Source organism: Hylaeus anthracinus, unplaced genomic scaffold (assembly GCF_026225885.1).
Source record: "Hylaeus anthracinus isolate JK02 unplaced genomic scaffold, UHH_iyHylAnth1.0_haploid 0, whole genome shotgun sequence".
NCBI classification, from domain to species: Eukaryota; Metazoa; Arthropoda; class Insecta; order Hymenoptera; family Colletidae; genus Hylaeus; species Hylaeus anthracinus.
This window is the reverse complement of record NW_026533254.1, coordinates 8,169,179-8,195,534: the sequence shown is the minus strand read 5'-3', so window position 1 is coordinate 8,195,534 and position 26,356 is coordinate 8,169,179. Positions and strand designations below refer to the sequence as shown.

General features: G+C 43.9%; 2 protein-coding genes across 5 annotated transcripts in view; one reads left to right on the top strand and one right to left on the bottom strand.

The window, feature by feature from the left end:
* Nucleotides 1-20,328, top strand: part of LOC128887679 (protein TANC2) — a 70,735-nt gene extending 50,407 nt beyond the window's left edge. For both annotated transcript variants that reach the window (XM_054143849.1, XM_054143858.1), the window contains exons 2-15: nucleotides 6,324-6,694; nucleotides 7,185-7,302; nucleotides 7,445-7,588; nucleotides 8,983-9,615; nucleotides 10,088-10,413; nucleotides 10,803-11,081; nucleotides 11,664-12,107; nucleotides 12,738-12,944; nucleotides 13,156-13,422; nucleotides 13,509-13,804; nucleotides 14,560-15,008; nucleotides 15,083-15,384; nucleotides 15,977-16,396; nucleotides 16,911-20,328. In XM_054143849.1, coding sequence (XP_053999824.1) covers nucleotides 6,324-6,694; nucleotides 7,185-7,302; nucleotides 7,445-7,588; nucleotides 8,983-9,615; nucleotides 10,088-10,413; nucleotides 10,803-11,081; nucleotides 11,664-12,107; nucleotides 12,738-12,944; nucleotides 13,156-13,422; nucleotides 13,509-13,804; nucleotides 14,560-15,008; nucleotides 15,083-15,384; nucleotides 15,977-16,396; nucleotides 16,911-17,207 — 4,553 coding nt within the window. In that variant the 3' untranslated portion in view covers nucleotides 17,208-20,328. The remainder of the gene's footprint in view (nucleotides 1-6,323; nucleotides 6,695-7,184; nucleotides 7,303-7,444; nucleotides 7,589-8,982; nucleotides 9,616-10,087; nucleotides 10,414-10,802; nucleotides 11,082-11,663; nucleotides 12,108-12,737; nucleotides 12,945-13,155; nucleotides 13,423-13,508; nucleotides 13,805-14,559; nucleotides 15,009-15,082; nucleotides 15,385-15,976; nucleotides 16,397-16,910) is intronic.
* Nucleotides 18,795-26,356, bottom strand: part of LOC128887938 (tubulin polymerization-promoting protein homolog) — a 12,991-nt gene continuing 5,429 nt past the window's right edge. For all 3 annotated transcript variants that reach the window (XM_054144460.1, XM_054144476.1, XM_054144468.1), the window contains exons 2-4: nucleotides 23,849-24,230; nucleotides 22,926-23,058; nucleotides 18,795-21,468 (exon numbers count right to left, since the gene is read on the bottom strand). In XM_054144460.1, coding sequence (XP_054000435.1) covers nucleotides 21,289-21,468; nucleotides 22,926-23,058; nucleotides 23,849-24,222 — 687 coding nt within the window. In that variant the 5' untranslated portion in view covers nucleotides 24,223-24,230 and the 3' untranslated portion in view covers nucleotides 18,795-21,288. The remainder of the gene's footprint in view (nucleotides 21,469-22,925; nucleotides 23,059-23,848; nucleotides 24,231-26,356) is intronic.

Here is a 26,356-nt window from a genome sequence, read left to right as displayed (position 1 = left end):
TGAAAACTAAAAAATAATAAAAACAACCATATATTTTCGAAATTTATTATTTTTATTATTAGTCTAATCACAATACTGAACACAAAAGAACAGACCAACATGAATGCTTAGATCGTACTGACTGTCTAAATACGACTAAACCGACTAAAAAGCAAAGGAGGCGCATGTGATACGTGATGTGTGAAGGACACGCAAGTATGTTACTTTTTCCATTTTATAAATTTTTTAATGATTATTGAAGGGGTTAATGGATCGATTAATTAAAAACAACATTCTATTTCAAATATTCGATGCATCCTACCTGTGATTTATCATTCGTCGTTTGAATAAAGTTCACCCGAGTTTGGTGTGACGCCAGGGACTGATTAGGCGATTCGTCGACGAGAGGGTGAGGAATGCGGAACCCCGTTCGTCGCCGTCGATATCGACGCGCGTCAATATCTGGCACGCAGCTACCTAGAATCCGAGTGAAGGTAAACAAATTAAAAGGTAAATCGTCTCGAACGGAACGAAATAGAACGGAGAGGCCGAGGCGACGCGTTTCTCCGGTTAAAGGTCAACCGATTGGCTGTGGAAACCGAAGGCACTGCAGGATGTAGCGTAACTCTAATTTGATTTATCGACGGGGTTACCCTTTGCTGGCAAACACGAGCGAAAAGGAAATAAGTTGCGTGGCAAAGCGAATGAAATTAATGAAAATGAGGGGACCTAGATTATGCGAAACGAGTAAGGATACGAGGGGGTCGGAGGAACATTTTTTTATGTCAACTGGTAATTACGTAATTTTGTAAGACAATTTAAGCTGTAATATTTTTTGTAAAAGAAGTGACGTTCAAATATACAGTCAATCTCATTAGTTTCGTGCTCTCTTTATGTTATGTACACGACGCTATATGTACATGAATAAATATATTTGTAAAAAGAAATTACTTGGAAGCATCAAACCTTTCATTTAATTTAGACAAATTTCTTCAATAAACATAGAGTATGTGAATACATATGGGAATGATCATAGATCTATAATAAAATGTATACTGATAAGAATATGTAGAAATTTTCACATCACCTATTTAGACATGGTTTCATAATGTAACTTATGCTACAAAAATATGAAGAAAACATGATACATGAAATTCTGTGATATTTTAACGCAGTTCTAGAATAAAATTTATCTACATAAAAAGAAACTAAGAATAAATTTCATGACGTATAGACAGTTGCGTATAGGTTGACAAGGAGTGCAACACAATTTTTAAATTTTGAAGAGAGTCACTTGGATGCAAAGCTCTCTTACTCTTTTCTAATTTCCTAGATGCAACGACGACCCTGCCAGGAGGGTTTCGTAGCTTTTCCCATATCGATAAGGAACAAGGCCATTTTCCACGTGGAACGTTCAGGCGCGGGTTAGGCGTGTATTAGCTTCATTCTCGCCTTCGGAATAATTGGAGAAAGTTGAAAATGGCAGAGATCTGCCCTATGATCCTCTCTGTCTCTCTCGAAAAGAAACGAACGCCGGAAAGCACCTCAAAGCGAAGAGCTCCCACTCGATCGAGCCTTTGATGTTATAAACCGTCACGGTCTAGGAAACGTGGGAATAATAGATGCCGGATTTACACGGTTCGCGGCGCACGGAGTCTGTTCTGCCTCCACGATGTTCGTTCTCACCTTGTTAGATCGGGCGTCGAACGGAAAAAAGCCTAAACCCCGAAGAAGACCATTAAATTACAATGCAAAATGCCAGCGAGTGAAACGTCTGGGTCGTGACTATCGCCGCGCCGCGAAAAAAAAACTGCGTAATACAACCGAGCGAGCGTCCGTCTGCGAGGTTTCTTTCGACGAACGCAAAAAACTACCATCCGCACTTAATTTACGATCGATAACGCGGCGAAAAAGTAACGAACCTTCGTTGCAGTGTAAACAGAAACCGGCGAGGAAAAGTGAACGTTACGCGATGCAAGAAGAGATTTGTATGGGCCAAAAAAGAGTGGCGCCTATACAAACTCAATTATCTCAAAAACCAACGGCACGATTCAGGTTTTCTAAAAATCACGAGATTCCTCGCTCTAAACCAGATCAAAAATCTGTATTAAAATTTTGTCGTAGAAGCTTTCATTTCCAAGCAAATAAGGTTTGAAAACGAAGAGACACACCCACGCATACCCAAGTGTCTCCTGACTCTACCTACTTTGAATCCATTTTTCTCGAAAACCAAGGGTCCTAGGGAAAAATCGTTTTCTACGTTTTCGACGCAGTTTTGTCCAAAGAATCGTCATGCGTAGCGATTAGAGTGAAGAAACCTGTCTAGGGTAGAGAGAAAAGGAAAAAGTTGGGTTATACGGACGTTTCCTCGACCTTCGACTCCTCTCTGGCCCCATCCGCGTACATAAATCTCGCAGGAACTGCCGATGCCGAGAAGATGGAAACTGGATACACGGCGGAAACGCATGAGTCAGTGATGCCTCCGGAGAAAACGACATCGTTGTACGAGTTTACCGTGGAAGCGAGGTCTCTCTGCGTCGGGTGCGTTGACCCAGCTTACGGTAACCCAGGCCGAGTTGCACCTGCCTCGCACGGACTTACCGGGATAAAGGGTCGTGCGACCCGAATTACTTCCTTCTTTTTTTCATACGTTGCGTTTTTCTGCCACGCAACGCCGACCGTACACGCGAGTTCGCGCCGACACCGATTCGGACGATTACCTTTCCCCAACGACATGGATAATGCATGAAGTCGTAAATCGATTACTGCTTTTTAATTGCGAGACTATTTAATGCCGGCTCGGTTAGGCGATCGCGGTTGCTAGTGTGGTTATTGGAGGAGGAAAAAACGTTGACAGTAACGTAGGTAGGTTATTACATTGCACGTTAGGTACATTGGTACATTGTTTATTCGCTTGTAATTTTATTGCTGATCCGGGGGTAATAGGTTGGGCTAGAAATATCCCAGAAGAAGGAAACTCCTGCGATAAGGTGATTCGTTCATTGGCAACTTGAGAGCTCTACGTAATCCATACCTGCTATTAGGTTGACCAAAAAGTTTGGATGGTTCAGTAACTTCAGTTTGATTTTTTATTGTTTAAAGTCACTTCGCACAGAACATTTGAACTTGTTTTCGAATTACAGAATTTTAAGATCGACTCAAAAGTAGAAAGAGCTTCGATTCTGAAACGAACGGTTGTTAAGAATCATTTACATCAATGTTTTACTTTCGAAAGATGAGAAATTTTATAAGCGTGGAATCATGAATTTGCCTCGAAGATATGGAAGGATTATAGAACAAAATGGAGAATGTGTTATTAAATATAGATATTTCTTTGTCTAAGAAAAATCGCTTTTCATAATCTGAACTTCTTGGCCAACACTATTCTAAACTGTGCGTATCGTTGGTACTGTGCAGTTATCGAGGTTTGCTCTCTAGACCAATTTTCTTTACAATTTTAATAGAACCTAAAATCAATTTTGAATCATCTTCGACCACCTCTACGCGAACCCACCGCCTTAGGAGTACAATTTATTTTGCAACGAACTCGTAAAAGCCTGGGAACCCGATGTTCGCAGATTCGTCGAGCCAACAGAGGATCTCATTGTTTCTCCAAACATTCGAACAACGGAGTGCCATTTAATGATCCCCGCCTCGTCACATCCTCGCCCCAGGCTCTTAAATTGCACAAAGTGATCGTTGAAGCGCCGCCCACGTCTTAACTGGCTCGTCTACTCACCCTGATCGTATTAATCTGCAATTTGCATACCTCGCCCCATTCAGTTGCTTTCTGTTCCTTCATCCGCGACCGTTGAACCAGCTCCAATCATCGATAACACCGATTATCGGGTTAGGAAACAGGGTGGCCAATGGGGAAACTAGAATGGGCGTATACAAAGGCATCGAAACTCTTCAAGCTTGCAAGTATTTCACTAATAGTACAATTTTAATTCGTGTTTTTAATTGATTTCACATTCTTTTTTCTACTTTCTTGTAGTTTTTTAATGGGGATCTATTATTTTTCAATGATAACTCTTTGAGTCCTCCACTTTTTCATGTACTTGGCGTAATTTTTTTTATACTTTTTCGAAGTTTTTTATGGGATTTTAACGTACGCCACTTTCAAACGCACGGTTCCCAGGTAGCCAACGTTCTTTAACGCAGCGCAATAACCGATAGATATTTTTATTCTTGTGAAAAAAAAAAACGGTCACCCATCTTTTACCCGCACCCCGCGTAAAAATTAATACCCGAAGTTTGCTGAATTTACTTGCAAATTAAATTACCCACCGACTCAACTTCAGTGATATGGAGTTGTAACAAGACGATGATGAGACCATGAATCGAGCATTATATTCGATACGTCCTTAACGTTTATGAAGGCTATAAAGCGATAAACCCGGCATTAAAGTCTCCAGGTTATGCATCCGAGTGCACATGATTAGGTCTCATCTCGAATTTGGGTCAGCCGAGTGGTCCCCCCTACAGAAAGCACATTGTCAGCACTGAGAGTGTGCAGCATGAAATCACCAGGTTCTATTACGTTGTATTAGCGAATCGATGCCATTCCAGGGTCACGATTAGCTGCGAACGCACTGTTATTTTTATTGGTACGTGTTACGCAACATTTGTGGCAAATGGTATCGAAATATTCGAATAATCGTACTGTTAAAACTATTAGACGTATTTCTTCGTTGCTTGCTAGTGATCATAGCGCTCTCTTAATATCGAATGAAATAAAAATAGATGCTTCTTAGTACCAACACTGGCGGAAGCAACACAGGTTTCAATTACCGAGGGAAAAGTTCTGTCAGAAAACAAGATGATCGATATTTTTCCGACCCATACTCCGAATCTTTCCAAAGTATTGTGATTCTATTTTCTTTCTAATCCGTTTAAAGGTAATTTTCCTGGCGGAAACCATCCAGATTTCAATTACCAAGGGGATAATTCTGTCACCAAACGAGGTGATCGATATTTCTCCGACCCATACTCCGAATCTTCCCAAAGAATTGTGATTCTATTTTCTTTCTAATACGTTTAAAAGTAATTTTCCTGGCGGATCCATAGTCGATTAGCCCATGACTGTCATAAATTCCCTCGATGGGGAACGGTACAACCAGCCACGGGGAATAGTAGAATTGCTTCGCGAAGAGGGATCAGAAATAGAAGCGGGGCCGACGGACGCCGGCAGGTTCTCGTTCCGCATTACCCGTACGTGAGGACGATCGAGAGGAGCACGTGAGGTCTCCTCTTGACCTCACTTTCTAGAATCCTTTAAGTATATGGCGCCTTCGACTCCACGGCTCGTTTATCCATTATCGATGAACGAACGGCGCTTCCCTGACACACGACGTGTCTCTACTAACCGAGATACCGGGCCCCTGTACAGATTGTTCGTGACAGATGGGGGCTCGCTGTCAAACGGCCACGGAGACTCGTTAAAGTAGAACGTCCGCTTGATTCGTCTCACGGAAGTCGCGGCACGTGAGGAGCAGTTTTTGCCTCGTACCAAAATGGTGGACGTGGCTTCTTACGGGGACCACTTGGGTGTCCTCCGCTCCTGAGGACAGCGGTCGCGGTATACGGAATGGAACGCGTTTCGCGGAGGCACGGGGTGTTTCTGGAAATCGTGTATCTTTGTAAACGGTCGCAGGAAGAGGCCCAGGCATTGTCTTCATAATGCAGGTTCGCTGTTCTTACCTACGGGTCCCACGAACGGTTGATTTTGGGGGGTAAGGGGGATATTCCTGGTTGCGATTGCGTCGAGTGGAACTGCGTGGCGAAATGTTAGATTTCGCAGACATGACGTAATTGAGTTTCAAATTAGTAAAGCTTTGAATTAATTAAGCTTTGAAACAGTTGAGCTTCGAATTAGTTAAGCTTCGACTTAATTGAATGTCAAACAAGTAAAGCTTCGAGTCAATTGAGTTACAAATTAATTGATCTTCAGCTATAGTCATTTTCAAAATCCACGTACAAGACATGGCACAGAGATTCGAACCCACGATCCTCGAATCCATACTCAACCACTTTTCCCACACGAACAATCCCGCACCCCACGATTCGTGTTCTCGTTTGACTCCATCTTCTTGCGCGGACACTCCGCTCGACTACACCTCTCCACATTCTCTACAACGTAAATACAAGTTAAAAAAGAAATTTCACGACAGTACGCGAATAGTACTCGAAGCTTCACAGTCCAAATACGAATAATCAACTCCTAAATCCCGAGATTGTTCGCTCCTGGATATCAAAACACAACTTACGATCTTTTTCAACATTCCCAGCTCCTCCGCGTTTACCATCCTACGAATCTAAGTAAAATAATCGCGGTGTTGCAGATCTGGCCCAGATCCGAGCCCTGGTGGAGTCTACGGGGATGCTGGGAGGCTCTACCTGCCCGTCCTGCGAGATGCCGTTCGACAAAGGGAAGAAACGCAGGCTGATCGACTCCTGCGGCCACGAGCGTTGCTATTCCTGCCTGTTCCGCAGCGAGGCCTGCCCGTTGTGCCTGCACGCCGACTTCAACGACGACGACGGCTTGGAGGGACCCTTCAGGGACGGGTTCACCGGCTCTTCGGGGCCCATGTCCATCCTCGCGCCCACGGATGGCTGGGTGGATGAGTCATCGACGGTGAACTCTCTCTGCGGCAGCCCCAGACCCCGCACGAAAGTCACCACGAGAGCCAATCTTCCGTCACGAGTCATGCATGTAAGCATCATCATCGTCGTCGTCGAGTAACGCTTTCCTGCTTTGGGGGCGCGGCGGGGCGGGGATTCTCGACGGCTCTTCAACGGCACTCTCGAGCCTCGTGGAACGTCTAGAGCGTTTGCCAACTATTGTTCGACGAGGTTGACGTGCTGACGAAGGACCTGGCGACGCGTTACGAATCGATTCGGAATGATATGTCGTGGATGGACGGGGAATTGGAGTACACCCGGCCCATGTTCTTCGCGTGGATGGAGATTTGTTGAATACCTTGCAAATGGTTGAATATGAATTTAATATTTGGGAGAAATGTATTAGTAGTAGCTCTTATGGAAGATGATGAGTCTGCAAGAGAAATTGGTTCTATTAGTGTTTAAAGACGACTTTTGTACTTCACAATGTTAAGTCATTCTTGGAACTTGGAAAAATATAAATAATTATGCCTGTAGTCTCGTGTTCCTAGCATTGAATCGCTCATAATTTTCTTCTCCAGCAACGAGACGGAGATGAAAGTGTCTCTTCCATGGCGAAGGGTCTGAAGAACAAGCCACCAGCCCTTCCGGAGTCCTCCGCGTCTCAGGGCCGACAGAAGCTTCAAATGATGACCCAGAGTACGTAGCAATTGACACACCCTAATTAACTTTAGTGCTTTATATCCACCATCTCGCACTTAATCTCACGCAAAACGTACTGATCGGAAACGTACTCACGTCCCCCCTCGTACTAATCTCTAACGCAAAAATGACTTCGCAGGTTGCCCCACGCCTCCGAATCAAAGGAAAAGGTTTTTCCTGAATCCGAAGGTACTCAGGAGCTCGTTCGTCAATCAAAGGTCGTCCAGGCGAGGGGCGTCGTCCCCCGAGCCAGCCACGAACGACAATCCCTCGGCCCTGTCAGGTAAGCCATACCTCGAATTCCTCGAAACATAGTTCTACATAGAAAATAGACTAGACCACGGACGCTGGAGCCGGCTTGAGTTTTATTAACATTGACACCTGCACGCACACGCAGTTTGGATGGCCTCGTCTTGGGAGGGGAAGTCAAGATGGCCGGGTGTAGTGCTGGGGAAAATCAAATCCTTGTGGAGCAACAGCCAAGGGACAGCCAACGATGGGCTGAACCAGCTGATCGACTCGAGGAGCAAAGTTAAAGGCAGGGAGACATCTTAGAATCGAGTGTGCATTACCGTGTTCAGAGTTGATCGCTGGCTGCTTGATAGTTGAGGGTGATCGAAAGATCCTTCGAAACTAACCACTTGCTCTTTCTCTCTCTCTCTCTCTCTCTCTGTTTCTCGATCTAGCACACAGGCTTTTCCTTTCTTCACACTCGTAGTAGAGCACTGATCATCGAGTTTGAAGCAGACCTGAGCATTTTTGAGATTGTATTATTTGAAATATTGCGTCGAATCGGAAACTATTAGGTTGGCCAAAAAGTCGTTCGGATTTTAAGGAGTAACACCACTGTAGAGGCTGAAAAGAAAGGCCTATCTTTGATGATTAATTTTGAGAGTATCCCAAAAAGAATATGATCTCTTTTTACAGGGTGTATTTAACACATATTGAAGTATAAACAAAAATTGTTGTTTTATAATTTTAGTATAAAGTAACAACCACAAAGCGAGTCTTCAAAATTGACTTTCTCTCGTTTTCTCGTTGTGTATAAAATTTGGAACAAACAACAACAATTTTTATAACCTACATACTATTGGCTATAAAAGTACGTAGGGTCTTTTTTTAAATCAAATATTGTAGAAATAACGCACTAACCATTTCTTTAGTCAAAGAAATTTATTAACTCTGTAACGTATCGTCCATTTTGTTCTACGATCTTTCCCCATCTTTTGGCCAAATTCGTGATTCCAGATACGTAAAAGTCCTCGAGTCAATAACTATTCGAACTGGAGAGACGAACATCATCACGAACCAAATGAACCTTTCGGCCGATCGAATATTTCGTTTCCTTACTAATTAAAATTTGCCCAGGTTTGGCTCTAAGCATGCCTTATCGGTTAATCGTTGTCAGCAACCGCGTGTGGTGTGACTTGCGCACGAATCTCCCGTTCTAAATACGTTTTCCTTCGCGAGAACGAGACCAGGTCTCCGAGGTTACAGCGTACGCGCAAAACTTCATTGTTCCACACGATTTAGGTAGATGCTTGAGACGTTTCGTTCCCAAGGTAACCCTCAAAGAGGATCCTGCATCGTGACGATATGTGTGTGTGTTCTGTGTCGACTGCATCCATCGCGAGAACCATCCTCCACCGTCGCTAAAGCCAGACATTCTCTTTGCAGACGACGAGGGGGGCTGCGTGAAGCCTCTGTCCTCGAAGACGCGGAAGTCGTCGCAGTCCGACCTGTACATGAGACTGGGACTCCTCCTAGGTTCCAATCACTCAAGAACGAACAGCAGCGTGGACGCGGGAGACCTACCCTGCGTTCCGAATCGTTCCGGCGTCGGTCCGGCTTGTCAGTCCAGGGTTCCTATTCAAGGTCACGATAGCTCAGCAGCTTCGTTCAGCAGCCTCACCAGCTTCGAGACGCAAACCCTAGCTTCGACGAACACCAGTCCCGTCTCCACGTTGACCGGAACCTCCAGTGAAGCCGAAGCTGCAGCCGCGTTGAGATGTCCGGTGAAACCCAAGACGAAGGTCAAGGGGAAGAGCAAGTCCAGGGACTGCGACAGCGCCGGAAGCCTTGCGTCCATCTCCACGTCGGTTTCCGCCTCCACGTCTATGTCCATGTCCATGTCCGTCTCCGTTTCGGGCCTATCGAACGGCAGCTCGAGTCCTCTGAGTCCTAGAAGACATTCCGTCAACGCCTCGCAGGCTGGCCAACCGGACGAACTTGGCCAGTTCAAGAATCGACGATCCTGCGCCAGGAGGTCCGCCAGAGCTGCAAACGTCAAGGCTGCTGTCGACGCCAAATGTAACTTTCTTTCTTCTAGATCAAGGATGGCCAACCCAAATAAGCTCGCGGAGCACTTTCGAAATGCATCAACTTCGCGGGCCACACATAAAATTATCTATCCTCATGTTAGATTTAGACCCATTATAGACATTCTTTTCCTCTTGGCATTTTTCGACCGTGTTTCGTGAAAACTTTCTGGCACGCAATATTGTTTTAAAATCAAAGTTAATTGTTTCGGAAAATTTCGACAGCTAATTTATGAATATATAGATGCAGAATTAATGTACTTCTTTAATACATTGGTTTTCATTACTTTGGCCATTATAAAGTATATATATTTTGTAAAAGTGTGATGAATCTCGCGGACCGCGGGTTGGCCACCCCTGTTCTAGATCTTCTACATCTTGTACATCTTCTACATCTTCTAGATCTTCCACGTCCTCTTTCGTCCGATATTCCAGACGTTCAACGAAAATATTTTAATTTCCAGTGCGTTTTATGCAACACCATGCAACGCAGCTGACCCTGAAGCCACTGTTCTTCGAGGTACCTCTCCTGGAAACGGATCCCCTCTTCACAGGTCGCCAGTGGTTGCTCCAAGAGGTCGAGTCCGTGGTGAACGGCTCCAGTCCAGGCGTGTTGATCTCAGGCTCGCCTGGAACAGGAAAGACCGCACTGGTTCTGCAACTGGTGGAGCACAGTTGCTTCGGACGGAGGAGGGAGCAGCTTCCGTCGGAGATCACCGAGGAACCCGAAGGTAAAGAAAAGACTGGCGCCTCTGCGTTGCACGCTGGCATCCTCAACACGAACGAAAAGGTGAGTCGGAATGAAAATTTCTTTGTTTCCTTCATTTTATAAGGCCCCAGTTTTATAATCAGTTTTATAATCTGTTTTGCATTTATTGTTGTGCCTATTGATTCAGGCTTGTTGCAATTCACCAGTCTTGCACATACAGTCAGTCCGATAAATATCACTAGTTTACAAAATAAAAAAGAAATGTACATTCGATGCATACAATTTTTGTCTTATGTATTTTGACCTGCTAAACTCGAAAATCGCAATGAAAAATTTTTCTGTGGATAGGTCTTTTTATATGAATTTTTGAATATTTTTTCGATTTTTTTCTGAGATACCTTCACATTTTAGACCATATTTCGAGTTAGAAACAACTTCCATCAGAGGCTAACTCCTTGGTGGTTTTTCAGGTTCGAGAACTGGCGTCCCACGTGGTGGCGTATCACTTCTGCCAAGCAGATAACAACAGTACCTGCCTGGTGCCCGATCTGATCCACTCGTTGGCCGCGCAACTCTGCCAAGCGCCGCAACTCATCTCCTACAGGGAGTACTTGCTCTCCGAGCCTCACATTCAGGGCTCCCTGTCGCAAAGGGAGTGCACCGTGGATCCTGACCTCGCACTCTCGAGGGGTATCATCGAGCCCCTGGCCACGCTCAAGAAGACCAACAGACTGCCTGAGACTAACATGGTAGGTTTAAAGGACGAGACTCGGGGATTTGATGAGACTGACACTAGAATTCAGGAATGCTTTGAATCACAAAGGAACGTTGCAAGTTTCTTCTGCAGAATTTGAAGCTTTTACTGTTGTTAGATTTCGAGTATCTGTAGGGATAGTTCACGTTTCACTTGGCTGAGTCTAAAGATGCTCCAAGGCAACCCTTTTCTGTTGCGATTCATTGTCAGTTACCTCAGACCTGGAAGAAAGGAGACTCGAGGGACTTGATGAAACTACTCGTCAGGATGTTTTGAAGCCCTAAAGGACATTGCAAATTTCTTCAGCAGAATTTGAAGCTTTCGCAGTTGTCCACCTGTGGTCACTAGTCCTGAGTCTAAAGATGTTCCGCTACTCTGTATACATAAGAAAAGCAACCCTTTCTTTCAGAACTCAATTGCTCCTTGCCTCGTCAAACTTACTTCCCCACTCCGCGTCATCTACATAAACACTAGAGATGTCTCAACATTTCCAAACTCCAGTCTCTGACCCCACAAATATTCTATTTCGAATCCCACCCCGTTTTCTCAGTCACTCGTCACTCTGTTCGTTCCCTAGGTGATACTAATCGACGCCGTCTGCGAGGCGGAGTACCACAGACCGGACCGAGGCGACACGATAGCGTCCTTCCTCACGCGACACGCGCCCAACTTCCCTAGCTGGCTGAAGATCATCTGTACAGTGCGAACGCAGCTCCTGGAGTGCGCCAAGCAGCTACCCTACACGAGGGTGTCGTTGGACAAGACCTCGAACGACAGCCTCGCCAGCAACGTCACGAAGGACCTGTCCGACTATATCGGCTACAGGCTGGCCCAGAGCCCGGCGATCCAGACGAATGTGACCGCGTCGGTGAACGGAAAGGCGGAATCGTCGTGCAGCGCCAACCAGACACGATTCGCCTCGCATCTGCTCTCGCTGGCCAGAGGCAGCTTTCTCTTCGCGAAGCTGACGCTCGATCTTATCGAGAGCGGACACTTGGTAGCTAAATCTGCGAGCTACAAGGTGAGCGCAATAGTATCCGTACATCTCGCTTTCACGTTAGATAAGAGGATAACTGGGTTGCATGCCGGAGAAGAGATGAGATGTTTGGGTTAATGGTTGAATATGTATTTAATATTTAGGAGGAATAGGTGAATTAGTAATATAAATGATTATATTTGTGGACGTAGATTTGTTGAATACCTTGCAAATGGTTGAATGTGTATTTAATATTTAGGAGGAATGTATTAATAGTAATTCTTATAGAAGATGAAGGGTCAGTAAGGGAAGTTCGTTCTATTAAGATTTGAAGACGATTTTTGTTGTTCAGAATGCAAAGCCATCCTTGAAAATTAGAAAAACAGATATGATTCTGCTTGTAGACGTAAATTTGAATACCTTATGATAGGTTGAATATGTATTTAATATTTAGGAGGAATAAATGTATTAATAATATAAATGATTATGTTTGTAAGCATAGATTTGTTGCATACCTTGCAAATGGTTGAATGTGTATTTAATATTTAGGAGGAGTGTATTAATAGTAGTTCTTATAGAACATAAAGAGTCTGCAAAGGAAATTGGTTCAATTAGTGTTTGAAGACGATTTTTATAGTTCAGAATATAAAATCATTCTGAAAACTATCGTTTCAGGTCCTGCCAGTGTCCCTGGCGCAGATCTTCCAGCTGCACTTCAATCTCAGATTCCCCACCGCCACGTCCTTCGACAAGATTCAACCTCTGTTGGGTGTCTGTCTGGCTGCCCTGTACCCTCTGACCCTGCCAGAGATCTTCTACTCGGTGAACTCCCTGAACACGGACCGCTTCGTTTCGTGGGAGGACTTTTTACAGAGATTCAAGGTAAGCTTCTCTTCACCCACAACATTCGTTTCCATAGTTCTACGGTTCCTCGAGTGTCCATTAAACGATCGTTCTAATTATCCGTTTCATTGTTCCCTTTCCGCTGCTGATCAGTCGATCGCGTAAGTCTCGCCTGCGTCTCTCCAATCTAATACACTCTTTCGTCACGGTATCCGCCCATTCCTTGTACAAACGCAATGTTTTTTATCAGATGCTCTCTGGATTCCTCGTGAAACGGCTGGACAACACGTACATGTTCTTCCACCCGTCGTTCAGGGAGTGGTTGATGAGAAGGGATGAGGGAGAGTCGACCAAGTTCCTCTGCGACCTGAGGTTGGGTCACGCCGCGATCGCCTACAGGCTTTCCCGCCTTCAGGCACCGTTGGACGGCGATAAAGCGCTGGAACTGGGTCATCACATACTGAAGGCACACGTTTACAGAGGCGTTGCTCCGTGCTGGCCTTCGCGTGATTTACAGGTAACCACCTGCTCCCCATTTGCATACGAGAAACATCGTTTCGTCGATCCACGCGATTGCAAAACGGTTTCACACCTCTTCCGCAGGCGATCTGGTTGGCGTCATCGTCGGAGTGCGTCTCCTCCGCGCTGTGCACGCTTCGAAACATCTACAGCCCGAACGTAAAGGTCTCGAGGTTGCTTTTGCTGGCAGGAGCATCCCCGAACCACATCACGGAGTATTTAGGCAACGCCCCGGCTCTTTGTATGTACGCTCACGAGGGTTCCGTCGAGATGGTGTCGCTGTTGTTGGAGTTTGGGGCTGACGTCGAGCTGACCAACAGCCAGGGCTGCACGGCTCTGTCTCTGGCGGCTGCTCGTGGTCACTGCGACGTGGTCAGACGGTGAGGAAAACGTACCAATATGATAGAGGTCGTCGCATGTCTTTATGCTTTTACATTTTAAATGATCCTGGAAAGGTGATGAAGGGACGGTGAAGGAAATTAGCCCTTTGCGTTCGAGGCATCTTTCTATAGAATCAAATCCAGTCAATTTATATAATAAATTTCTGTGAAACCAAAAACTCTACTTCGAAGAAAAACATCTACAAACGTTCACGACTCAATATAGTATTATTTTAATTCATAATTAGTTGTATTCTGATGTAAGTGAATTTGAAATTGTACGTTCACCAAATCACTTTTAAATTACATATGTCGCCCTAGAGGCGCCACCCGAGCGCAAAGGGTTCATTCAGCTTTAAATTAATTGAGTGTTAAATTAGTAAAGCTTTGAATTAATTAAGCTTCGGGTTAGATGACGTACGAGTTAGTTAAGTTCCGAGTTAGTTCAACTACGAATTAGTTTAGCTTCGAGTTAATTCAGTGTGAAATTAGTAAAGCTTCGAATTAGTTAAGCTCCGAGTTGGTTGAGCTACGAATTAGTTAAGCTTCGAATTGATTAAGCTTCGAATCAGTTGAGCTTCGAATTAGTTCAGCTTAAATTCCCTGGCAGTGGTTTTCCGCCTAAACATCGACCGACAAAAGCCCCCAAAGGCTTAGTTTCCGGCAGAGCCAGCCCCAAGTCCCTATCTCAATAGTACCTATAATCACTCTCGTTGTCTTTATGCTTCGAAACTAACGAGCATATTCCTCCCAAGGTTGGCGGCCGCTGGAGCGTCTCTGGGACACACGGACATGGCTGGACAATGTCCTCTGGTCCACGCAGCAAGGCACGGAAGGTTATCCGTGGTTGGTTACCTCTTGGCCTGCGACTGGCTCGTTCCAAACGCTGAAAACGAGCCGGAGAACACTCAGGACATAAGCAGAGAGGAAGCCGCCCAACAGGCTGTCGTGGCTGCCTCGGCCCAAGGTCACGAGTCCATCGTGGAATATCTATTAGACATGGCAGAAGTGATCGTGGATCGTCCGGACACCTTAATCGGCGAAACTGCTTTGACCATCGCCGCTGCAAACGGTTCCACGGCTACCATTTCCGCGCTGCTAGCGCGTGGAGCGAGTCCGACTGCTGTGAACGCTAAGGGACTGTCCCCTCTGATGCTGGCTGCGAGGGAGGGACACTGGGGCACCGCTGAGAGACTCTTGCAAGGTTTGTTTATCGTTTGTTGAGTTGGGCATCGAATTTAAAAGGAGAAAGAACTGAGACGTCAATGTTCAATACAGGTACCCTGTCCAGCAGTACGGACACCATCTTGGACGACGCTGTGTCGCTCCTGGACCAACGAGACCCTGCTGGACGAACAGCCCTGATGCTGGCAGCTTCAGAAGGCCACACAAACTTGATCGAATTGTTCCTTGATAAAGGATCCATCCTGGAGGGCAGGGACAAGGAAGGACTCACTGCCCTCTGCTGGGCCTGCGTGAGGGGGAGGCTGGCTGCTGTGCAGAATTTCATCGATCGCGGCGCGGATGTTAACACTAGCGACAACACTGGCAGGACTCCTTTGGATTTAGCTGCGTTCCAGGTATAAGAATTGGAGTCTAAACGGAAAATAAGGCGGCTTCGAGTTAGTTAAGCTTCGAATTGATGGACGAATTAGTTCAGCTTCGAATTAATTCAGTGTCGAATTAACAAAGCTTCGGGTTAGATGACGTACGAATTAGTTAAGCTCCGAGTTAGTTTGGCTACGAATTAGTTCAGCTTCGAATTAATTAAGTTTCGAATCAATGGAGCTTCGAATTAATTCAGTGTCAAATTAATAAAGCTCTGAATTAGTTAAACTTCGACTATAGTCATTTTCAAAATCTACGCATAAGATTATTTAAAAATCTGCATACAAGGCACAAAGATTCGATCCCACGATCCTCGAATCCACACTCGACCACTTTTCCTACACGACCAATCCCGCACCCTACGATTCGTGTTCTCGTTTGACTTCCATATTCTTGAATATGGAACCACGAATACTACGCAATCTTTTGATGTATCTCTTCTGACCAACGCCCCTAATTTCTAACAAAGTGTGTACTTGAAATTCAAAGATATCTGATACATTCCTTCCTCGATTTCCTTAAACACCAAACGGTCGCCTAATCTGACCGTGAATATTTTCCCAGGGCAATCCGAAGCTCGTGCAGCTGTTGCTCGAAAAAGGAGCAGCGGTCGAGCACGTCGATCTCCACGGAATGCGACCTTTGGACCGAGCTATCGCGTGTCGTAACATACCCGTGGTGCAGTGCTTCCTGCGTCGCGGCGCCAAGCTCGGACCAGCCACATGGGCGATGGCGGCCGGCAAGCCCGACGTTCTCCTGATACTCTTGAACAAACTCCTCGAGGACGGGAACGTGCTCTACCGGAAGAACAGACTGAAGGAGGCGTCGCACAGGTACGCCTACGCCCTCAGGAAATTCCCAGCGTCCCCTGAGGAGGACTGCCAGGGACAGGAGCAGGGCCACGTGGTGCTGCAACTGCAAACGTTTGCGCAACTCCGGCTGAATTTCTTGCTCAACCTCAGTCGATGCAAGCGCAAGATGAATGTAAGTGCTCGTTGAAATGAAAGCTCATGGCATATCCCAGAGTTTTGCAGAATTTCTTCGTAAAGTATTATTACAGATTTTTATGCATTTATGTGTACTTATGCAAGACGAAATAATAATATTATTATTGTATTAATTGCAGAATATGTTATTATTAATATACATATATATTAGAGTAATTAGAGTACATCGTACTTCGATCGCATTGCAATCGACACTGGAATGTATTCTCGTGGTATATTCCAAAGTTGAGCAAAATTACTTCCTGAATTATCATTACGAATTCGATTAGATTTTTCGAGATATCACGAATTTTTAAGTTGCAATCTAAGAAAAATTAAATGTGATCGAATAACGTACTTCAATTAGCACGACTCTGGCATACTTTGCCGCTATTTGAATTGTAAAAGAGCCTGTGAAGAACGTAAGCTTACTTTGGCGGCCATATTTGGTTCTGGACCTGTAACACCGCAAACATTGAAGTGCACCCATTCAGAGCGTCATCTTCTTGCAGGAATGTGCGGAAGCAATCGAGCTCGCTGACGAGGCTCTGAAAGTTCGCCCGGTGTCGTACGAGGCTTTTTACGCGAGGGCAAAAGCTCGCGTGGACTCGGATTTGTTGGAGGACGCTCTGTCCGACGTCCACGAGGCTCTTCAAATGGCGCCACCGCAGAATCGACAGGATCGACGCGTCCTGGTCGCCCTGAGGGACGAGATAGTCTCTCGACTGGACGGAGCTGGAACCGCCAAGAGTGACTCCGCCAGCAGATCCAGGCTTCGAGCGTCTGTGGACACCCTCACCGAGTTGTAATCTTTACTGTTCCCCTTGTAAAAGACTCGAACATTTTTAGGGTAGCCCCTCCTCTGTCAGGAGAATTACCACTTTTGTTCCAGTGACCTCCGAACGTTCTCGACGAGCTTCGTTTGTCTCTCTCGTATTTTTTAGGCGATCTTGAAACGAACGCGAAAGAGATGAAGTTCGGAGCTATTTCTGAACGACACAGGTTGTCCTGTTGAAACGTATTCCTGCGAAAGATATTCCTTTCCTTGAGTCTTCTGCAACGCGAAGACGAGGTTTCGACGTCTTTAATTCGTATGCAATCGCATTGCATGATCGTGTAAGGTTTTTGTACGATGTTCAGAGTTTAATATATATATATATACATTTCTCTTTTTATATATATATATATATATAGTATAAATATATATAAATATTTGTATTATATTACGCGTATAAAAATTGGTTTCTAGTGTCGTTGTAATTTAATGAAAGTTATTTAATTCTGTTTCTTTCTCACTCTTTCTCTCAGTATTTCTTTTTCAACGTGAGCCATCGCGTGCACGTATGTATATGTAAAGATACAAATGAAGACAAAAAAAAACACACACACACACACACACAAATGTAACGCGCGACAGTGTCGTTCGTCGAAGAGGAGCGTCGATATATTCCACAGTTAGAGAATCGAACCGATAGAGAACACTGATCGTATTTATAATGCATTCGCTTGCCACGCATTTAATACACCTATTCCTCTGTAACCTGTTCGCTAAAGTGTCGCGATCCAATCGTCGGCCACGTGTTCGACTTATTTTTATTATCATAGGAAGGCCTGCAGCGAACTTGGATGGGCTTTTTGGTTACAGTTGCGACGTTGTTTGTCTCTGCCTTGGAGCATTGATGTCCGAGATAAACGAACTTTTTATCGAAAATTGTTTTTTCTTTACCTTCAACTCTCGATCCTCGTATTTACCTCTTTCATTCTCCTTTCGTGTGTCGTTGATGTTTTTTTTAATCGTTCTTTCGTTATACCTTTATCTTACAATGACAGACACAGATTTCATCGACACTAGTTTCGACCAGCGCTGGTTTCGATCGACACGAATATTGACTGTGATATCAGAATTAATGTAAAAACCTGAAATGGGGAGTAGCTGAGACGATTCTGAACAACAATTTCCTTTGCAAAAATGTCGGATGGTGCTTCGTTTTTGAATTATTAACAAGAAACCACCGACCAATCACAGCGCCCGAGTAGTAGCGCGCGCTTAGTCGCAAGAGCATAGGCTCGAGCCAGGATTGGCTGGCTACGCCAGGTTGCGGCGCTACTCACGCGCTGTGATTGGTCGGTGATTTTTCGTTAATAATTCAAAAATGAAGCCTCTGCCAACATTTTTCCAAAGGAAATTGTCGTTCAGAATCGTCTCAGCTACCACCCATTTCCGGTTCTTGCATTAATTCTGGGACACCCTGTATATTTTCTGTACTGTTCAATTACGAAGAATGTTTATTTGTTTAATTAATTGGCGTCTGTGACTTCTGTTCGACGAAATCTGCATCAATAAAGTCTGTGCCGGTAATTTCCATGGGTCTCGAATGAAATGCACAACTCTCCACTTCGTTCAACTCTTCTTTATTGTTCCGAATCATCGAACGTCTTTTTCGTTCGCGAGGGCCCGGCCGAGGCCCTCTAAGTGGTGTACATCGATTAGAGAGAATTCGTAAGGTGCGTTATGGATACATGAAGACATATATTCGCATAAGTGACGGCAATCCCCCGGTATCAGACATCTTGAAGAAAAAGAACGCTTAAACTCGGAAGTAACATCGACGACAATTCTTATCGGAAAAACGTCCATAGAAAATAGGCTAGAAGGGAATACACAGCTCTCCGAGTGTTCTTTTCTCTGTTATTACGTTTAACAATAAAGCGGGCACGCTGCCGCTCTCGCAAGCTTGTCTTCCGTTACAGTTCGCCCGAGTATCTCCGAGAGTTAGTACCAAGTTACGGATTTTGGTCACGAACCCGCCGCCGTCGCGCCGACAGCCACGTTTAAGTACACTTTAATCGTTTACGTATATATTGTAAATGTAAGAATAACCGCAAATATCTCAAGCCTCGCGTGATCACAAATTCGATTTTCGTATACTCCAATCGCCAGCTGCGAACGTTCGCGATATTAAAACGCACACCCATGTTAATAACCGCTCAGCGACCTTGAGCGGCCGATATCTACCGCCTGGACTCGGCGTTTGTACCACGTTCGTTCTTATATCGATTACAGACAGCGTACGAGAGAATATCAGAGACTCGAAACGATTAACGAGCTGCGGATGCAACGTGGTCGATAATTCGTAAAAAGCACCTCTGTAACGGATAGATTACTTTACATTATTTGTGTTTGCAACCCTGTGAATTGTGTGTACGGTCGGGTTCACGGAAACCCGGGAGATACGAGCGACACCGGCGAATGGAGACGTCGAGAAGCCTCTACTGCGCGTGTACCTTGCGCAGAAGCGACGTCGCGCGATTCGTTTGATTCGCTGGCGGCGCCGGAGCCTCCAAAGGGTTCTCGTTCACCTAGAAGTATGTACATTACATGGAAAGTAGCATTCTCAGGCTTGGATCGCACCAGGTAACGTTTGCACTGTTCGCGATTCGTTTATCACCGCAGGAAAATTGTCCACGGAACTGCACTGACCCGTTTCCCAGTTCGCTCACTCGCGTCACCCTAACTCGACGATCAACTGGAACGAGAGCGATCGAGTCGCGTATAGACAACGGACGCAACAAGTGGTGTCTCGTGGAAAACGCCTGAAAATCGATCGCCTTCGCGTCGATGACTCAACTGACGTGTCGCGAGATACAAAATGAATAGAAAACTTAACGTTACGTTCTTATACAAAATTAACGTTACGAGAAATTGTAGCGCGAAAAGTAGCGCGTGAATTTTGTTTAGAAAGCAACTTAACGCACGAAGAGTGGCCATCGAGAATCGAACATTTCCGATATATTTGTGTAAATGCGACTTAATTGACCGGTTTTACGCGACCAGGGTAACCCACGGAATTTATAACGTTGGTCTCTTAAATTTTTGCGAGCTAAGATGATCGCATAAAATTAAGTCACGTCTGCACACATATTTCGAGAATGTTCGTGGATTCGTTTCTCTATTAGAGTGGACCACCTTCCAGATATAAGAAGCCGGAAGCAAGAGTGTCGCGTTTCAAAGTTTCCTGTTAAAATCTCGGCGCGTGTGCAAAGCTTAGAGTAGCTTAAAATGAAGCCTGATTCACGACGTCTCTCGGGCTACTGTTCGTCCTGTTCATGCTACCCTTTCTTCGTCGCAGTACTCTCCTAATCACCAGCTTCTGGACCCAATGGTACGTGGACGTACGGTCTCAATATTGGATTGTACTTTCGAGTAATTAGTGAAAGGTTAATATACTTTTACGATTATAAAAGATAGAAGTTTACGCGAGAATAAGTGACTGCGACATACGAACACGTACAATTGAGTCGAACAGTTGAATAGAGTAGTGGTAGCCTCAATTTCGTGAGAAGATGGCGGACCACCTGAACAAGTAATAACCAGATTATGTTTAAAGGCTCTTTACCAAAAGCCTCGTAGCATCATTCGGCGTTTCGGTTACGCGACAACTAGAAGGACACCTTAAAGAAAAGGTAGCACGAATCGAACCGTGTGTCTCAGCTTCGCTAGATGTAAAAATATTTTTCAGAAGAAAAATGTTTCGACAGACAGTTGCCCAGCAGACGTAACGTTAATCTTCGCTATAAGCAAGCCCACGAATGGCGTCCTGGAACCACCGTTAAGTTTCCAAGTCGTTATCGCGAAGAACAACTCGTGAAACCCTTGATGTTCCCTCATGTCGAGACGTTGAGGTCGCCGAGTTCCCCTGAAGAGGATTCCTCGGTGCGTTCGATGGGTCTTCGTCGTTCGGCGTTGATGGTCAGCGGTGTCGTTCAGCGAGCTGCGACGCTAGGAAGAACGCCAGTGAAGCAACGCAACGAAGACGCGTTCGTTTCACGTGAAGTGCGTGGACGGGACAACAGAGTGTCGAATACATCGCAGGAGCACGCGATCGGGGGCTAGTGGCCCTTGTAGGTGTCCTTGTTTTGGTAGCCTTGCACGTAGCCGGACTGGTCGGGAAGGTCCTTGCGACCAGCGATCCCCTTGCCCTTTCCGGTTTCGTCGAACCGTTGCTTGTGGGAGCCGGTGTACTTGCTGACGTCTGTCAGCCTGTCCACGGTCGAGGCCGCTTTTCCCACCTGGAGATTGTTTATTTATTAAATGGGTCGAATCTCATTGTTGATTGTTGATATAAAGCAGGAGTGGCCAACCCGCGGCCCGCCTTGAACATTTTTGCGGCCCGCGAGATTCGTCACACTTTTACAAGATACAGCGACTCACCAAAGTATTTGAATACTTCGTACGAAATACTTTATTAATTATGATAGGTGTATTATATAACATTTACTGAAATATTATTAACACTGCTAGGAGGTACGACTCTGCAGATTATATAGGTAAAGTTTCAAACAAATCGAAATATATAAACAATAGATTTGAATTATTTCTTGTAAATATCTAAGTAAGGAAGCTTCAGATTGCAAAACGGTAAAGGACTTTTCGATTTCATTTTGCTGCATAAATTAACCTTTATTAAATTAATCAAGACGAATAATCAATTAATCAATTAATCAAAACGAGTTAAATCGCATGAGCTTATTGTTAATGAGTTAATGAGTTAATAAGTTAACTCGTATTGAGCTCCTTCCTATTTAAAAAGCTCGTACGATGTAATTCGTCTAAAGCACGACAAGAAGAAAATAATTTGACGAGTATACTCGCGCAGAGTGCCAAAAAGGTTAATCCCAAGGAAAATGTTTCTTTTTTAAATACCACGTACATGGTATTCACAAGCCTAAAGCGCCAAAAATATTACAACAAAAACTATGAAATTAATAGAAAAACCCATTTGCAGATTAGCCAACCTCTTCAGGCTTGACTGAACTCGTCAAGCCTAATCTATGAATCGTACAAAACCTAATTTCTATCGATTCCTATTCTAACTATTCAAAGAACATAAACAGTGAATATCTCGCGTCTCCTTCAAGGACATCATTTTTTCCAAGTACTGTCATTGAAGCAATCATGGAAACTTTAATTAAAAAAAGAAACTTCTGAATCGTCCTTGAAGACTCTCGCAAGTATCGTTTGCGAACTATTGGCCTAATTAACGTGTAGATTCCGATGCTCGCGACATGTGGGCGACGGGAATCGCCTATTAAAGATTTATTGCCGCTGTCTATAAGTTGAGACCCGTAAATCTCCGCTGTCGATAACGCGATGGACGAGGTCGCGAAAGGCGTACTACTTTTGGCTGGATTAATTCATGAAATCGTGGGCGAAGCTTATAGGTATCGATTGACGTCTATGCGATGTCTCAACCACGATATCGTGTGTTGCGTGCAACTCTAATTCTCGAGGGCAAACAATGAAGTAACGTGACACTTTCACTAATTGTGAACTGCTTTCATACAATTCTCTGAGGAAATTCTCTGAGGAAATTTTGCTAGACGAAACAACGCTGTTTTCCATAATTTGCTTAAGGAAATAATTCGGAATTAATTGAGAATATGGTTTTCGTACAATTCTCCGAGGAAATTTGGAAAGATAATTGTTTGGAGTAGAGAGTTGGAGACGGTTGTTCGAAGATACTTACCCCTGAAGCACCAGTCACTCCGGGTGGTCCACAGTGCGCCATCTTCTTCTTCATCTCCGTCAAGTCCACCTTCTTGCTCTTGGCCAACTCCTCTAGGAAGGCTTTGTACTGCTCCACTCCCAGCTTCGTGGATCTACTCATGAAAATAATCTAATTATTCAATTATTTATTTTGATATTCTTAATGTAACTGGATGGAATCATTGCTGGTATTCTGTTTTGTGTGCTTAGAGTGCTTATTGAGAGCTACTTAACTATTCGCCCATATGTATTGCAAACTTTACTGATACTTTTTCTTACAAAGATCTCTTTTTGCCCTAATGTCTTATTTGTTCCATTTTTTCCATATTATGCCCTAGGCTTTTCGATATTTTATATTTGTTAACCAACCCTAACCCAATCTTGAGAAACTGACCTTTTATTTTATTTTATTTTATTTACCTTGCTGGTATCTTTAATCCATCGTAAGAGATAAATTCGAATTCTTTAAGAATTTCTGTCTCATCAATGATAGAATTACATTAATTTCTCTTTAAATATTGTAGTATAACTTGAATTTTTTGTATATACCGAAGAGGACTGAAAACATTGGAATTTTATCTGAAAAATTATTTGAACAATTTCTCGACAGCAATTTCCAGTTTAATACGGTGGTCACCAGGTAGCCACCCTTTCTCACTAGTGAATTAAGTCTAAATTTTCCAAGAGAAAATCAAGAGGTTGAAAATCAAACTCAGTAAAAAGCTTTTCTTCGTTAGCACCCCTTGTATTCCAGTATCTCATATCTATCTATTTGTCCCTGTCTCTATCCATGCTTCAATCATAAAAGTTGAGCGATACTACTAAAAAATATCCAGCATCGAAACATTCCTCGTTTAACTAAAATTCGTGACATCCTTCCGAAGACCGTTCCGAGTTACTAACTTGTGCTTCTTGAAGTAAATCCCCGTGTCCGTGGTGGTGATCTTCTTTCCATCGATCACCTTCGCCTGCTTCATCCACTTATCGCTCTGACTGAGGGTGATCAGCTTCCCGTCGCTTTTCGGGTCGCCGAATTTCGAGAACGCCTTGAAGCTAGACAGGAAGGTGCCAGGCTGCGTGGCGCCCGGGCTGCTGGGCGAGCTTCCTGTCTCGTCCTCGATCTTCAGGTTCGCCGTTTTGTTCGTCATCTCCGTGGATTCCTCATCGGCGTGGTTTTTCTCCGGCTTGGCCTCGTTTTTCCCACCCTCGGCATCGTTTTTATCGACGTTGTTTTGCTGTACCTTCTCGGTCTCGGTGTCGGTCTTTTCAGCTTGCATCCTTGCGCCTGAAATTGCCAATTCGAAACCTGTCAGCCGGATAAAAGCAGCGTGGGAATGCAGGAAATCGTTATAAGGGTTCGCTCTATCTGACCTAGATTTGGGGTGGCATTCATTTGAGGAAATATGCGAATTGTCGTTTTTATTTATACGAGGATTTAAATTGAGGGTTACTCGTGGTTAAGGGTGAATTAATAATCAGTGCACTCCTTAGATCGTTTAAATATCACGGACTGACAGAAAAGTAAACGTTTATCATTGTCAAGGCTAGATTGTCACTGCAGATGTTTATGTACGATACTTACTGTAAATGAAAATACAGAGGCATGTATGAGGATGTGCATAAAATGCAAGAATATAAAGAATATCGACAATAAAGTACATATTATAATGTTTAGAGGATAAGATATACTTTTGTTTTATAAATTTATTTAAAGTAAGTCTCGATTCTTTATCTTAATCTGTAATAATATGAATTTGCATAAATATGGACGTCATGTCCAGGGCAATTAAATATGAAGCAACTTGAACAAATTAATTTCAGCCTCCAGCCATTAATACCTGAATGTCCGGTAGGATAAATAAAATAAGAATAACGCGAACGAATAAATAAGTGTCCCGAGAAAGTAATCTCGTATTCCGAAGTTTCCGATTCGCCACGAAAAGAGATTCGACCCCACGGGAAGTTTTACGGTTATCGGCGTTTCGCACCCTTCCTGCTGAAGCTTTCACAGAGTATCAAGGGAAGTTTACGGGCGCCGAAATCTTCTTGGATGGAAAGTAACGCGATACTAGCGTGTCAGGGTCAAGTTTAAGCGGGGAATGGATTACTATGTGAAACGTGTAGGTACACCGTTCGCGCTATTAGCATCCGACGGACACGTCGATGACGTTTTGAGGTCGACTAACGCGAGCTATCGATTGATTAGCGTAATACCCGTAGGCGACCCCCTGAAATCGGCGATGAAGTTTTAAGGGGTTAGTCGCAGTCAGGAAAATGAAAACGGACACTTTCTTTTTTTTTTTTTTAGATATTAAATAATAATTTTTATGAATGAAATGTAAATATATTACAAAGTATGTCTTGAAGGACTATAAAAGAATTTTTGTTTTAAAAAAAGGTTAATTGATTTCGTCGTAATAGGCGATGGTATGGGTGGCCATTTTGTTTGCAGTGAGATTCCTTCAAAGATTCCTTCAAACTGGTGCATCTGAAAACAAAACTAAAGATAGATTTAGAGAATATATTAGACTAACGGGCCGCTGATCGAAGGATGTTTTATCTTCTTATATGCTTTTCTTTTTATTCTCTATTTAATCATTTAATTTTATAATGAAAATTGAACTTCAACTTTAAATGTACGTCGCTTTGTTTTAAATCAATTGTTTCGAAAATTCTTCGTTCAGGGACCCGTTAGTCTAATATATTCTCAAAATCTACCTTTATTTTTTGTTTTCAGGTATACCAGTTTGGAGAAATCTTGCTCACCGCAAACAAAATGGCCACCCATACCATCGCCTATTACGACGAAATCAATTAACCTTTTTTTAAAACAAAAATTTGTTTATAGTACTTTAAGATATATTTTGTCATATATTTAAATTTCATTGATACAAATTATTATTTAATACCTTAAAAAAAAACACACAAGAAACTGTCCGTTTTCACTTACCTGACTGCAACTAACCCCTTATGAAAAAATCGATGGTCGTTCGTTCGGGTTCCTCTCCGATCAACTTTCTGCTTAGATCACGACGGACACGCCCTATTTAAGTAATTGCCTGACACGCAGGATAGTGTCGAGAAAAGTTTCGAATCTGGTAGAATGGTTTCTCACTCGGTTCCCATTTTGATGAGTATCGACCACGAGATATCTACTCGTGGCGAAATCTACGGGCCACCGACGATAAGATTCTTCCATTGTTGTTTATTCACCGAATGGCATTGTGCCCACTTGATCTATTGTCACAGATGTAGGATTCGAGGCAACAATGGAGAACTTCAGCTATGATTCAACTTTGTACCCCACGGGGAAGGAGTATTCCCTGTTCAATTATTTCACTGCTCCAGTCTTCTCGAGACTTGGTAGGCTTGTTAAAATAATATAAATTGAAGGATCGAGAGACTTTTTTT